Genomic DNA, 15409 nt, shown 5'->3' with positions numbered 1-15409 from the left:
AAGCAATAATCTGTACTTTTTTTTTTTTTTTTTTGGAAGTAGAAACAAATGCTTCAAATTCGGTGTTATTCGTTCATGTGCTGTGTTACAAATATTATTGTTTCTGCTCTCTGGATGAGGAACTAGGCAGCAAACTGGAGACTCAAAGGCACCCAGGGATGTATACAGGAGCCTGCTGGGGTGTACCTCCCATGGGCAGGATCAGATCCCTACGAATGCAGACAAAGGCTGCAAACACACAGAATTTCTCACTCATTTCTAACACACAGAATTTCTCACTGCTCATGCACAGCAATCCCCAGAGCACTGGGCACTGAACAAACACACCAACAAAACAAAACAAACATCCACTGCCACGAGCAACTCCCTGCCTACAGTCAACAAGGCAGAGAGGGGAGTTACAAAGCGACTTGTGCACCATCACCCAACAACATCAAACATCACAGGGCTTCTGGTCTACCACTCATTTTGGGTCACTGTCTCGTGACACACATCTCTTTTCCTTGTCCATAGGTTTGTGTGATCCAGTGGTCAATCACAACCCTTCGGGCTGATCACCTGGGATCTCCAGGCAGCTCTCTCCTGAGAAGATGAGAAGTTTGTCTTTGCAGACACTCCCTGATCCAACAAGGCCAGATGAGATCAGACTTCAGCAGGACTGACTGCAGTAGATTATAGCAAGATGCTGAGTTATGGAAATAAATAAACAAATGCTCAAAACAGCTGTATGCAGCAAAATTTGTTAATATGGAACATTACTGAATACTACATCAGGTCACATAAATTTGCCCTGAAAGGCAAGGGCCAGGCACTGTGTGCTGTGCAAACACACACCACTGATATTAAGAGCGCAACGTGTGACAGCAATGCATGAAGAGAAACAGATCTCTTCCCTGGCAAAATGTGATTCCAAGGGACGAAGATTGTGTGATGTATGCAAGGAAAAAGATGCTCCAAGAAAAGATATAAGACATAATCTCACACTGAAACTAAAACCCTGGCAAACCAGTCTTTGTCTTCATGTCATGTTTATTACTGCTTTTCAAATGCTTCTGCAAACCAGAAGAATAACTATGGCAACAAAGACTTCTCCAAAGGTTTTCAGACTCTATTTTTAAAATTGTCTTCTCTGTCACAGCATCCAAATTCCTTCCCTCAGAAACCAGCCGTATGCCACTGCCTCTGCAGGCTTTGCAAACCAGGTGGCACATCCCCCCTTCCTCACACCAAAGCTCAAACACCATCCTGATAACTGGGTGTCCTGCTTCTATCTTTTTAGTTGGTGGGTTTGGAGAAGGGAGCAGGGAACAGCAAGGTCTGCTGAACTGCAAGAGTATTTTGGCTTTCTCTAGGAGCAAACAAACCATGGTTCCGTGGGCTAAACACACGCCAATCTCCCAACACGAAGGATCCGCTATTTTTACTGAGCCACTAAGGCTGTAATTTTACTTCACCCAGAGTAAATCTGAAATTAGTTCATCACAGTAAGCTTAACAGCAGCAAAAGCGAACCATTTGTCACCTTTAAGGTTTGCATATTCACACTAATTGCACCGGGACTAGGTTATAAATTCCCTTCCCTGCTCCTGGACCACCTCCCTGGAAGGCTTTTCTCTGCAAGACATTATGCAAAAGACACTGCTAATGGCTATTCATTCACCAAACTCCAGTGACAGCTTTATTTAATGCCAAAGCTTGTTAACAAGCTGAATGGCATACAGTTTAATGTAATGCAGATCTGATTAGAAAACAGCAACCGGGCTCCTAAGGAGTTCAATTTTTATTGAATTTGATTTCCCTTTTTCCACACAAAGCCACCTTTATTAATGAGGATTTGGTTACCTACATGCCATTTCCATTTTCTAGACTGCAGCCCTCACAGATGAACTAAGTCCTTTGGCACTTTGCTGACAACCCACCACAGCAGAAAGTGATGAGATGAGAGGAAGGAGTCGTTTTTCTGCTCAGCCCATGAGAAATTCAGGGTTTTACTGGTTATAGTTTGATAGCTGTGTCTTCATGGACTTTGCCCCCAAACCTTCTCAGAAAAACCACTTACTTTTTCCTCTTTGGGGGCTAAATGATTTAAAACTAAAAATTGAATTTCTGCCTTACAGTGAGAGGCAGAGATCTGCGGCATACAGAAGAGAGCTTTGAGGGAGTAAGATGTAGGCTGTAGTTGTGCTCTAGTTTAACTGAGGTGTTTTCAATTCCTAACTTCCACCACATTAGCATTAAATATACTGACACTGCTATAGGATAGTTCACCCACTACCTTGAATGTGGGATTATAATTATGAAGATTGAAAAACCAACTTTAAAAACCAGGGACGTTATTTAATTATTTAACAATCCCCTTTCATCTTCATTTTGCACATCACCTGCAGGAGAGAGACCAGGCTTATTCTGAAAACAGTTCTGCAGAATATAATTTATTTTCAAGAGGCTTCCCTGTCTCAGGAAGCATGCCTGTGCTTCCAGGAATGATAAATTCAGTGAATGCTCAGAGCCATCTCTGAGAAAAGTGGCTGTTAAGGCAACACAGGAACACAGGAATCTTCATCCTCTAACAAAGCAATCTGCTTGCTTGAGGGAGTGCCTGCACAGAACACACCTAAAATCACAGAAAGTTGAAAATACACAGTCCAGCATAATTGGGTATAGACAATGCCTGTCTCAGCAATGGCTTCAGTGTCTGCAAGTTTATAAATTCTGTCTCCCTAAAGCGTTATCACCACTCTGCATCTTTGAAGCAAAAACACGCCATTTACATTTATCAGCAAAACTCTGTTGTCAAAGGATTATAAAAAGCCTTACAAATCTCTACTGGTCAATTGATCTGGATTTATACTCCTAATGTGAGGACCTCCTTGCAAACCCTTGTTTTTTTTCATTTTCCTTCTCATTCTGGTGAGCAGCCCCACCAATGAGTGACTGCAACATCTCCTGCACAGAGGGCACAGGCTCCTCAGCATTTCAACCTACAAACTACTGGGAATAATTTGTCTGCTTACCTATTCCTGGCATTTAATAGACCACTGGCTAGTGAAAAATGAACCAATTTCCTCTCTATTGTGTTCTGGCAAATAGACTACTTTATTTGGTTTAATTGCATAATTATTCTTACATCAAGGCAATTAAATGGGAATGTCTGCAGGAGGGCTCTCAGCTAATGGAGTCCTGGTGTAAGGAAACTTGGTGTAAGGTCTAACCTGCTCAGTGGGATGCAAACCCTGGAGCACAAAGGCTCCAATGCCTCTGGGGGCAGACCCCACCCATACCCAAAGGGTCCTCATCCTTCTCCTGCCCTGGGGGATATAACCACTTCTTTCCTGAGAGAAAGCTGCTGGAAAAATCCACAGTTTCAGCAAAAATCCTCTCCCATGGCTGGGGGTCCTCAGCAAAGGAGATGGTTATGGGTAGTCGTGGCAGGCTGGAGGCTCCTGCACATGGGATTTGGCAGGATCTGGTCTAGAGGAACAGTGTGCCAATGCAGAGGGCACAATCTGAAAAGAGCTGCAACATCCCCCTCATCTGACATTCCCCAGGCAGCTGTGTGCCCCTTCTGCTGGGCCATTTGGCCTCTGGTGGGATCCTATCAAAATTCACTTAATTATTCAAAAGCTACTGTACAGTTGTACTCTCTGACATAACGAAACATGAAGCACAGCACCTCTCAAGTCCTTGGGGCAGGGGAGAAATACTGTTGGTGACCATGGCTCTTCTTCTTATCCTGCATTTGAAAGTTCTCCTTGGCACTTTTAAGTATTACAAAGCGGCTCTGCAGGGACATGAGGAAATCCGGGACAGCCAGAGGACCACGGCGAGCCCCACCTGCTGCTGTGCATCCCTCAGGGCAGACCTCAGCCTATGGAACCCGTCCCACCACACCCTGGGGCAAACACCGAAGGGAACAAATGATTTGCAAGGCTAAACATTAAGATACAACTCAACAGGAATATACCAATTCCCATCCTTGCTCTGAATCCAAGCTTTAATCTGGTGAGACACAGCTCTGAGAAGTAGGGCAGAGGCTGGGAGGAACGCCAAGCACAGCAGATGCTGGAGAAAAGGGTATACCCTGAAAAATAAGGTTAAAAGGTCGCCAAGGGCTCCCTGGCCTACTAAGACTGTGTAGAGCTCCCAGGGCCCATAGCCCAGATTTAACATCACCAAGTCCCAGATCGCCCATCAGCAGGAACTCATTTCGAGGCAGCAGAACATGGGGAGGGGAGAAGGGGCTGACCCAGGACAAGGCCAGGGCTTGCTGTGCTTAGCAGGCACCGGCACTGTCAGGTTTGTAAAGAGACACATCACAAATAACCAAAAATACTATTTTTGCCGGAGTTTCAGGCAGCGGTTTGGTGCAGACCGCAAGAACCCCTTCAGCCCCATTTTTCCCTCCCCACCCAGGTTGTCCCTGACAGGGGAGGGCGGCTTCAGCCCCCGGCATGACCCGGAGCAGCAGGACGAGCTCCTGAGCGCACCGGGGAAGCTGCGAGGCGGCGATTGCCAAACCAGTTACCCCAGTCCCGCATCTGGATCCTGCTGCGCCCCGCACCGGCGGCGGCCACGGGCATACCTGGGTGTGGGGGTGTCCCACCCGTGTCCCCAAAACCCCCACCGTGGGTGGGCAACGCGCTTCGGGCTAACACAAGCCCTCCCAAAACAGCCACCCGGATGCGCACGGAACTGGAGGGCACCGCAAAGCCCCGCGAAGGGAGAGCCGCGATGGGACCCAGCGCGGGGGGACGGGGTGATGGGCCGGGGGAAAAGAGGGGGTCTGGCCGGGCCTTACCTCCACTTGTGCAGGGCGAAGCCGGGGCACTGGTCCCCGCAGGTGTTGCAGGGCTGGCCCCGCTCCGGCTCCCCCGACGCCGTCAGCTGCAAGGAACAGCAGAGTCAGCGCCGGCTGCGGGACGAGGGCGACGGGAACAGGCACCCGGGGGATAGGAAAGGGGCACGCCCGGGGGAAAGGCACCCGCACGGCTGGGAGAGGGCAGGGCAAGGGCTGGAGCGGGGACGCACCCCAAGCAAGCGGCACATGGGGGCGGCGGGGACCCGCTGGGCGCCGGGGCGCAGCCGGAGCGGGCGGCGGGACAGAGCCACAGGTGGGAGCGGAGCGGAGCGGGGGACGAGGGGCGAGGGGACGGCCCAGCACTCACCGAGCGGCTGGAGAGCCGCTTGCGGGAGCCGCGGCCGAACATGGCAGCGCTCCCGGCGCGGAGCCCGGCGCAGCCCAGCCCGAGTGCGCGGCAGCAGCGGCCGCCCCGTCCGGGCCCGGCCCTCCCCCCCGGCGGCCGCCCCTCGGCCGCGCTCCCGCCCCTCACCCGCCCCTCAGCCGGCAGGCACCGCCCCGGCAGGCGCCGGCTCCCCCGCCCCGCTGCCATCGCTCCCCTCAGGGTTAGCGGCGCTCCCCGAGCCCTTCCCGGCCCTGGCCGGGCTCCCCGAGCCTTTCCTGGCCCTGGCCGCGCTCCGCCGCCCTCAGGAGCACCGCGCTCGGCCGGCTCTGCGGTGGGCAGCGCCGTGTCCTCGTTAGGCTCCTCGGCTGCGGGGCCATAAAGAAGCTGAGCTCCCCAAGGCAGAGCTGGGGCTCTTCACGGCGCACGCTGAGGTTACCTGCGCCGTGCAGGGGATTTTACTGGCCCAGGCAGGGAGCGATCATCCCGGGCTCCTGCCGGGCGTCTGATCCCCTCCTCAAGGAGGACAGATTTAGCCCACAAACGCGAGCAGGGTGCAGGAAAAACCTGCTCACAGGAAATATATTTGCTGCCTGAGATGCTGGAGTGGGACACACAGCACCTGTTAGAGCTGCGGAGCTCACGGTGCTCCCGGAGCTGCTTGTGGGCTAGCAGGGCTGTGATCCTGAGATCCGTAGGGCTGGAAGCTGTGATCCTGGGATTTATGGGGCCAGCAGGGCTGTGAGCCTGGGATCCATAGGGCTGGGAGCTGTGATCCTGGGATCCATGGGGCTGTGAGCCTGGGAGCCATGATCCTGGGATTCATGGGGCTGTGAGCCTGGGAGCTGGGATCCTGGGATCTGTGGGGCCATCAGGGCTGTGAGCCTGGGATCTGTGGGGCTGGGAGCCTGGAATTCATGGGGCTCGGAGCTGGGATTCTGGGATCTGTGGGGCTGGGAGCTGTGATCCCGGGATCCATGGGGCTGGAAGCTGAGATTCATGGGGTTTGGAGCCGTGATCCTGGGATCCATGGGGCTGGGAGCCATAGGGATGCCCATGCATCAGCCCACTCTTGTCATACGTACAGTGCACTGAAAGCAATGCCCACCCTGTGCCCCTGGGGTTTGCAATCAAACAGCACATCTGGCTCAAGGCAGAACAAAATGAACCGTGGGGAGAGGAGGAGCAGCAAACGCTTCACAGAGCACAGGGCTCCTTGGAAAATCTTCCCCAGTGGGGCTGGAGCGGCTTTGCCATTAGCATTTCACAGCTTCACCCAGGGTTGTGGTTGTTTGCAGATCCTGTCAGCTCCTTCCCCTCCTTCTCTGCCTCTTTGTTCCCTTGCCTTGCTGCCTCACAGCTGGTTAAAATGGTAACCCTTTGATAATTTCTTTTTTTCATTTAATCAGTTCTCATTTTTGTCAATTCTTCTCTTGTATCTTCTTCCCTGGGAGGCTGAAATGAGGCTGGGAGCTGTGTAGCTGAGGTGGCCTTTTGAAGAGTCTCAGACAAAAAAATTTGGGGAGATTTTCACTCTTTCCTGCCATAAATACTGTGCTTCCTTTAAAAAAAGCCCCAAAAAACAAAACAAAAAACCAAAAAAACCAAAACCCAAAAAAACCCCCTAAGGTTTTAGGGGGAAACCTAAGGAAAAAAACCCAAAAGCCTCCCCATGGATAATTTTATCATGGGGAAAATTTCCTTTTCCATAGGCTTTCTTCATGGCACTGAGAAAATATTGAATGCTCCCTGCTCTGTTTTTCTGTGGTTGCTATTTTTACCTTTCCAAAACCCTCCAAGCTTCCCTCTATTGCTCCCTTCTGCTAAATTTCCTCATCATTTTCCTTCTTGGTTTCTCTCCCAGTTTCCAACTCACACAGTGGTGCATGAATATATTATAAACTGTCAAGGGAAGGGGCAATCTCTCCAAGTATACATTTCATCACACAGTGGGCAACTGGTTGCAGACTGGGATTTGACCTCATATTAAAATCTCAACCGACAGCCTGTATCCAGTGTCTAATACATGATCAGGGTGCTGAGTTACTGTTAGCTCTGCAGAAGGACAATGGGATTTCAAGGAGTGGGTGCCATGCAAGAAAGGGCCTGAAAATCTCCAGCACTTTGGATGTCTTGCATAAGGTTCAGAATATTTAAAACTCAATTAAAACTGCTGAAATAAAAGCAGTATTGGATACAGGACTTATAACAAGATTCAACGTGCTGTGGGAAATGCTTTAAAGGTGACCTGCAAATCCTCTTTAATTGCTCTGCTGTTGCAAGAGATGCTGTGCGCCCTCAATAACAGGGCTGGCGAGGACATCTGCTATGAGTTTAAAACAGCAAATGTAAGTCAAAGTTGGAGGATAAATTCCTTGGAGGTGTGGCTGTACTGAATCACAGCTCCAGTCTTCTGATGAAGATGCAAGTCCTAAATTGCTACTTAAAACAAGGCTGGCTGGTCTCCTCCCAAGCTGTCCATGAAGCTTGTCCTGCATGCTTGTGTCCTTCAGGCTCATGCCAGCAGATACTGCAGGCACAGGGGGTGACACAGGCAAAAGGCAGGGGAGGCTCTGAGCATCAAGGCTTGCGTCAGCGTGTTCAGAAAAGGGAAGATAAGGGCTCAGCCTGGGAGTGCAGAAGATGCAGATAAGAGGGATGAGGGGTGCTCACTGCTTCTGCTCTGCTGTGCCTGCAGAGGCATCTGGGGAAATCAAGAGCCATAAAAATGTCCAGGTAGCACAGACCCCAGTGAAGTCAGGTCCTTAGGGACTCCTGGTCACCTAAATATCTCATGGGAACAACAATTTCTCAGTGGTCTGAGACATCCAGGGTAAATGAAGGGCTATTCAGGAGGACCCCGTCCACTTTTAGGGATGCTCAGATGCTCCTTCTCTGTAAGGAAACAGCCAGGCCAGAACATAATCTCTGGGATGCATTTGGGAAAGGGAGGGGATACATTATCTCATTGGCCTGAATGCTCCTCTTCTCTTTCCTCCCCCAGAAAAGCTGCCAAGAGTAAAGATCTCTCAGGAAATAAACTCCCACTCCCTTGTTCTCACCATGTGCAGAGGGGATGATGCACCATCCTGGCATGGCTGGGTAGGCAGGGGACAGCAACACAACTCCAGCCCTACCTGTGCTACCATGGGAGCTACTTTCAAAAGGGGATTTTGCATTATTATTTTTATAGACACGGAGATCTTCCTCTTGAGTGGAGGCAGACTCAGCTTGGAGGTGGGGGGTGTCAGATACTGCTGTCAAATAGGCTCAGAAACAGACACACATGTATAATACATGCTAGACAGTTTGGCTGACAAATTATTGTTTCTGCTGTCACTTAAATTGTTCCATACGTGATCTTCCCCTCCCATTTCTGTTTCAATCAAACCTGCCTAGGGATGACTCTCCTTCCAGCCCTTCTCATGACTAAACCAGTTTAAAACCCAGTTTGCTCCATTCATGCACAGTGAGCTGGACTCATTTCCCTTTTGAAGTTGTGGATGTCCAAGAGGAGGGAAATGACAGGGATGCTCTTTGCTTCCTGCTCCCTGTTGTTCCTGATACTACAGAAATAATTATGATGAAAATCAAAGAGCTCAGGAAAAGGTAAAATACAGCTCCTGTGTTAGCTTTTGGTCACAAGGTAGGTGGAATGGGGACTGGCATGGGATAGATCTGTGCAGAAGAGCAGCCTGGGCTGCAGGGCAGAGCTGTCATTAGGCTCTGTTCTCCTGGTGACCTCCATCCCATGTGGGACACCAGCATGTGCAATAGCAGCAGTGATTGTGTCCCAGTCCAGTGGGCAGTGCTTACCACCTGGGAAGAGGAGCTGCAGGTCCACAGCAGTAGCTGCAACCAGGGGATGGGAAATATGGGGACAACTTGTGCCACCAAAGATCATGGAAAGTCTGCCTCCAGCTCTGGTCCAGCAATTCTGGATGGGACTTAGCTGGCAGACAAAACAGTTTTGTGTGTGAAGCCAGGAAAATTCGCTAGTCTTTCCAGGAAAGTGCCCCTGGCTTTTCTATCCTGCAAACTGTGCCTCATGTCAGGAAATCACCTCCAAAATACTCAGATGCAGGAAGGTCTCAGCATCCCTCCATCAGCTCTGACACCCCTGTGCCTCTTACAGTCCAGCCCTGACCATCAGCACCGAGGCAGGGGTAGCACCAACAGAAAGCGGTGGAGTAAGGCAGAAAGCAGCTCTCATCTTTATGCTGGACCCATCCATTTCTCTCCTCTGTGATGTCAAGGTGAATTTGGCTGTTACAAACCGAGTCAGTCCCCTCGTGGTTCCTCCTGCCAGCAGCCTGTGCAGGTGAATTACAGCTCAACATGAATCCTGTCTCCATCTAGTACCCTGAAGGTAATAAATGTCTGACTGTTATTAGGAAGTTATTGTCTGAAGCCTTTCAAACAGCAAAAGGAGGGCTTAAAAACACCTCTAAGTGCCACAGCTGCTGAAGGAGTGTGATGGGGACTACACATCTAATTTGCTGCATCGTTCCTCCACCAAGCCTCCTTCTTCCTGGGTAAATGTGCCCCCATGAGGGTCTTTTAGGAGTTCCCAGTGTTTCCACTCATTCCAGCTCCAAGATTTGCAATTACTGCAAGCAGAAAAGGCTGTGCATAAACCCCAGTTTGAGGTGGGGATATGGAATTTCAATCTGTGCTGTGCATAACAGGAACCCAGGCTGGGATGAATCATGCTGTGTTACTTTGGTTTTAAATTTTTTTTGCACTGCGTAGGATTTTCTGGGGCATATTCCATCAGGCACGTAATGGTCAGATTCACTCTGAACGTTTATTACACGGATACTTTGCAGTACACACACTTCAAATGTCACAAATGGCAACAAAGTAGGCTTAGCAACTCAACAAACCCTTCTACAAGTTCTGTAGATCATACATTTTCTCAGTGCTCTTTATCACAGCCATTTGACTACTACTTTTTTTTTTTGTTAGATTTCTCTGTTCTGAGGTATTTTGATTAAAACAGTACTGAGTAATTGCACCTTTTTTCTTTCATCAATATACTCATTTGTAAATATCCCAGGAATTTTTTTTGTGTCCTCCCACCCAGGAATGCAAATGGCCATTATGTGCTCCCCGAGGTATCTCCAAATAACCCTTCTCCTTTTAACCTTAGCATTTTATTGTGTTAGTTGCTAGGTAACTGAATAAGATTTATAGCCATCTATTGTTAATTTTGAAGGCGGTCTTCAATTTCCCTGTAAATAGCATTTGGGAGTTGGAGTCCACACCAATAAAAACTTGGAGCCCAGTCCCACTCTGTGGAGAGGAGCACCTGCTATGAAATGCAGAGCCAAGTGGATACATAAAACTTACCCTCTGAAAAAGGGACCTGCCCCTCTCAGACTGGGCAGGCTGGGCTTTGCTGAGGTGCTGGAGGGACCTGGCCTCTGATGCCAGTATGCAGAGTCTCACAGGCCCCCTTTCCTCCTTCCTGCTCCTTTCCAACCCCTCTCCTCACCCTTCAGGCTGTTGCTCTCCGAAGTGAAATGCCAGTGCTTCAGCTTTTCCCAGATCTGTATTTCTCTGCTGTCAAGCTCAGGAACCCCTGAGCACAGCTCCCCCAGCCCCTCTGACAAAGGGGGTGGGAGATGGCCCTCAGTTTGAGACTAAACAAAGCAATCAGGTGGGACTCTGCCAATTTGCACACAACATCCTAGTGCTATAGCAACAAGTAACTTTCTACTATCCTCCCTCACTCCCTGGAGCTCTCTTTGGTGCAGCAGAATTATTTCCTTTTTGCTGTAAATTCACACTTCTGCCATGCTACTTTGACTTTTCAGGACCATTTATGAAGATAAGGGGAAACAAACCAATTTAGGGCAACTGGCAGAGAGGCAGGTGTCGGCAGGCACGGCAGGAGGTGAGCTGGCAGGAGTGAAGCCATCCTGCCCTTCCCTTGCCACAGCACTGGAAGTGTCACAGATGTCCCGCTGTCCCTCACATTAATCATTCATTTGCCACCCTGCAGGTGGAAAGGTCTTTTGACTCATGTTTTTAAAGCTGTTTTATTGTCTCTTTTGATTGGGAGAAAAAGAAAAGAGTGTTTTACTTACCATTTTACAGGACTGAAGCCTGCTTATGAATAGGGTAGAAAATGCCTGGCAAAACCAGGCTGCTGGTGGTAGTTCAGATCATGAGAAATTAGGTAGCTGGTCAAAGGGAAAAATTAGAAAATTGTCTGTGGCCCTGAGAGGCCAGAAATTGTTTCTCTTGTAGACACCAATGTTATCAGGTTTTATATTGGTGCTATTTTTGCCTGTTGGAGCCACCAGTTCTTTAGCCAAGGCAGACAGCCCAGGACACACCAGCTGTCAAAAGCTTCTGGTTCTCCCAAGTTAAATGCTGCCATACATTTGAGTTCTTGAAAGCCCCAAGCCATTGGGAATGATCAGATGGGAAAATGCCAGCCGTGAAATCTGAATGCCAGTCATACCTGGAAAGCTTCACATACCACTTGCACAATGTGGAGGAAAGCTGAAGAGGAAGATACACTCAGGTTATCTTGGGCAACAGCCTCTCTGGGGCAGGCAGGCAGCTCTCAGGGTTATTCCAGGTGAGCTCTGCTCCAGCACAAGGCACACCCACTGCATTTTTCCACACAGAGCAGGATGAAGCTGTCGGTGTTGACAAGAGCTGTTGAAATGTCTTCAGGACACCCCACTTCAAGTAATTCAGTCAGCAGAATTTAGAAATATCTCTAAAAAGTGGATCTGAAGGGTATCACCTCTCCATTTGCTCTACCTGAATGGAGCAGCAGCTCAGGTGAGAGTCAGCAGAGTGATCTGCTGGGGTTTCCTTAGATCACCTGTACCACTGACCTGGGTGGACTGTCCCCCTGAGACACGTGGACTTGAGGAGACATGGCATGCTCAGGGATACCCTGAGAGGAGAACAGTGAAGGAGAGACAAAGTGTTTCAGCAGCTGAGCCCCAGCACAGGTAAGAAGAAAGGCCATTGCCTCCTGCTCCCACAGACAAGGCTCAGACTCACTGTGCTGCTCCTGTGCTGCCAGGAAACAAACCTCCATGGCCACTGCTGCCCTACATCTCCTTTCAGCAGCTCGTGATTTGAAATTTGAAAAACGTGCTACGTTTTCTGAAGCAGGGAAAGGCTGCCACCAGTGTGTACCTGCTTGTTCTAAGCTCTGGCAAGGCATCAGCCTCAGTGAGGAGTGCAGAGCTGCATGCTCCCACTACACATGTGCATCCTGCTCCAAAAGGCTACTCACACCTGGGACCAAGCTGAGAAACTTCATCTGGGAAGTCCAAGCCATGCATGAGGCCACAGCTCCAGCCTCTGGCAGCATCTGGTACCTGCTTGCATCCTCTGCTGCAGGCGGCCTCGCTCCCACCTGCCGGGGGGGCACCACCTGTATTTACTGCTACTTGTACTTGCCAGTAACAGCAACTAACCTGGACGTGTCTGTTCTTGCCAGTGAGTTTGCAGGGAGCCATTCCCACTTCCCTGCTACCAGGAGCAGTGAAAGCATTTCACAGTCAATGTTCCTTTCTGTGTGGGGCTGAGGAAGGCAGGCAGCGAGCTGTGAATAGCTTCAAAGAGGAAGGTCAGCAAGCCAGCGAGGATGGATTAGAAAAGGACAATGCAGAAAAGACCTGATTAATTTAATTGCTCATCTGAAATGTAGTCGCAGACTAAAGAAGGATGAAGAAATTATAAGCATATGAATGGAGCCAAGTAATGATTTTAAGAGAGAATATCAGAGCCCTGCCTCCCCCTGCACCCTCTGCCCCACATACAAAGGGTTTTGTATTCAGAGATTACTCCAGACTTCTGGCTCTTCTCCTCATACTGTCTCTTCGGAAATGGAGACACTGACTACCAACACATGTTTAATTAGCTGCAGCTTGATCTTGTTGCTGGCGGCTCAGACTGATCATTAGAGCCAGGCATGTGCCAAAACCTGTGAGGAGATGTAATGTGGAAACCATTCTGCTCCCAGCAGAACTGAGGTTTTCCTGGTGGAAATGGATTGATGGGCATGGCCTCAGTCTCTGCATTTCATATCCTGCCTTGAAGGACCTGGATCAATGTCACAAAGGACAAATGCATTTCTATCTCCCCTTGCTTAAAACGGTACCTACATCAGATTTTTTTGTACTTACAGTCAACAGATCACAACTCCAAACACTTCAGAAATAATATTTATAACTAGAGAGAGGCAGAAGTAATTTTATGGAAAATTTCACTGGTTGTTTTGGGTTTTTTTTTTTTGTTTTCAATTGGAACAAACAAACAAAAGAAACCTCCCCAGGAAATATACTATAAAAGACATTTGGGTTAGGTCAAAATACCATTTTTTTCCCCCCTCTGAAATCTGTGCCTTATATTTGCTAATATTAAATAGCTGGAAAATTAAGCCAATTTTGAAGTGGAAACTCAGACTCTTCTGTGAAGGCTGAAAATAACTTCTTAGCATTCTCCATCTCGCTCTTGCAAAGAGAGGTCAGAAACTTGTCAGTTAAATCTGCTTCTGGGAAGCTACAATTCCAGTTGCCTGGATCACTTCACAGGCGAAAATACTTGGAAAATGTTGGAGTGAGACTGACAGGCACCACTTTCGGTCATCAGCTTCCTCCTCCTGCTCAATGCAAGCCGGAGCTGCCTCCAGGAATCTGTTCTGCAGAGGGACTCATCCCCTCCCACAACGTGACCAACATTACAAAGGGCTGTGGCTGCTGGATGAACTGAAACACTTCTCTTACAACAACCTGGCTGAAAGAGTTCTCAATTTGAGAGTTCAAGTGACGGGAGAACTTAAGGCATGGTCTGAGCCACTTCTGCTGTTAATGACGCCTGGGTTGGGTTGAATTCCTGTGCCTTTGCCTCGTAATGGGAGGTGTCTCACCTCAGTGCTCTTCCCCTGACAGAATGCTTTCTTCTGAGTCAGCCCTCAATCATCTGTTTGAGGAGTTGTGTTGGAAAGACTCAACAGAACAGGCGTCTCTGCACTCTTCAATTTTCAAAGTGTGGCATGAGGAAAGAGAAGAAAGGAATCAAATGTCCTGATTTAGGACTAATCCCTTGAGACATGCCTTTCCAACAGCCTTCAACAAAATGTGTTTGATTTTTCTGTAGAAGAAAAATGCCCCTCATTGGGGCAGAAGGCCAAAGGTGATCAAGCAATCACCTCTATCTCTGAAGCTGCACAAAGAGACTGAAGAAGAGTGCTGCAATTGTCATAGAACCTCAGCACTAAGCACACAGAACCTAAGCAATGGAAGTGTTAAAATGACCTTTCATTATACACAGCTGGAAGGTTATGATTCAGGGTCTGTGTATTAATTCCACAGCAGCTCACATTTAAAGTCTTTAATTTATTAAGGATAAATGATAGAAAAGACATTTTTATGAGATTCGTCATTTAAAATAAGAACTGAGCTTTTGAAACACTGCATGTTCTGTTTTCTACATCTGACAGTGTTTCAGACAGCACGAGGGAGGAATCCTCTCTCCTTTGAAAAAATAGAAGCTGGAAAAGGCTGGACCTGCCAGCACTAAGAGATCTGCAGCATTTTCTGAGACAAACCGTGAGGAACATATAAGGGAAGACAGAAATTGCAACTTCACTCTTACCTGCAGTATCTGGGGCAGTGGTGATGTAACACTGGTTGCACTTCAACACTTGTCATCCTGGGAGGCAGTCCCTACATTTGCTTCCTTTTAAACCAAATTTCTCCTGCCTGAATTTTCTTGTATGTCTGATACTGTCTTTTCCAATTTAGGAAAGTTGATTTTTTTTTTTTTTTTTGCACATTTCTTTCTGTAACACTAGAAGATGTGTGGACCAGGGCCATTATCCCAGTTCATCTTTCAAAAACATTTGCAAAATGAACTGCTTGTCTCCCTTATATGCCATGTCAAAGGATGTCCCTGGTCATTGAAGGCAGCACCAGCCAGTCACCAGCCATGTGTGAACAATGCATGGGACATCTCTGAGATGTGCTTGTGTAGATTATGCATCTTGGAGCAGAAATTTGGGAGCATTAGCCTCTCCAACCATCAGGACATGACTGGGTGGTCATGGCCATTGTCCAAGGCGGTCCCTGGTCCACAGACTCCAACATAGGTTTGGGGCAGGGCTCCAAATAAACAACATTCTTCCCATCCCTCATTCCTTTTGCATGGGACAATCAAAGCCAAACCTTGGAAATAAACACCAGCACGGAAAAG

At 48.6% G+C, this 15409-nt stretch overlaps 1 protein-coding gene across 1 annotated transcript in view; it reads right to left on the bottom strand.

Annotated features, from left to right (window-relative positions):
- PRICKLE2 (prickle planar cell polarity protein 2) overlaps window positions 1-5274 on the bottom strand; it is a 102344-nt gene extending 97070 nt beyond the window's left edge. The window contains exons 1-2 of the mRNA XM_041466228.1: window positions 5165-5274; window positions 4798-4883 (exon numbers count right to left, since the gene is read on the bottom strand). Coding sequence (XP_041322162.1) covers window positions 4798-4883; window positions 5165-5206 — 128 coding nt within the window. The 5' untranslated portion in view covers window positions 5207-5274. The remainder of the gene's footprint in view (window positions 1-4797; window positions 4884-5164) is intronic.
- Window positions 5275-15409: the final 10135 nt, after the last annotated feature.

This window comes from Pyrgilauda ruficollis, unplaced genomic scaffold, assembly GCF_017590135.1.
Source record: "Pyrgilauda ruficollis isolate IOZ18807 unplaced genomic scaffold, ASM1759013v1 scaffold10, whole genome shotgun sequence".
NCBI classification, from domain to species: Eukaryota; Metazoa; Chordata; class Aves; order Passeriformes; family Passeridae; genus Pyrgilauda; species Pyrgilauda ruficollis.
Note: the sequence above shows the minus strand (reverse complement) of the source record. Positions and strands in the feature narration are given on the sequence as shown.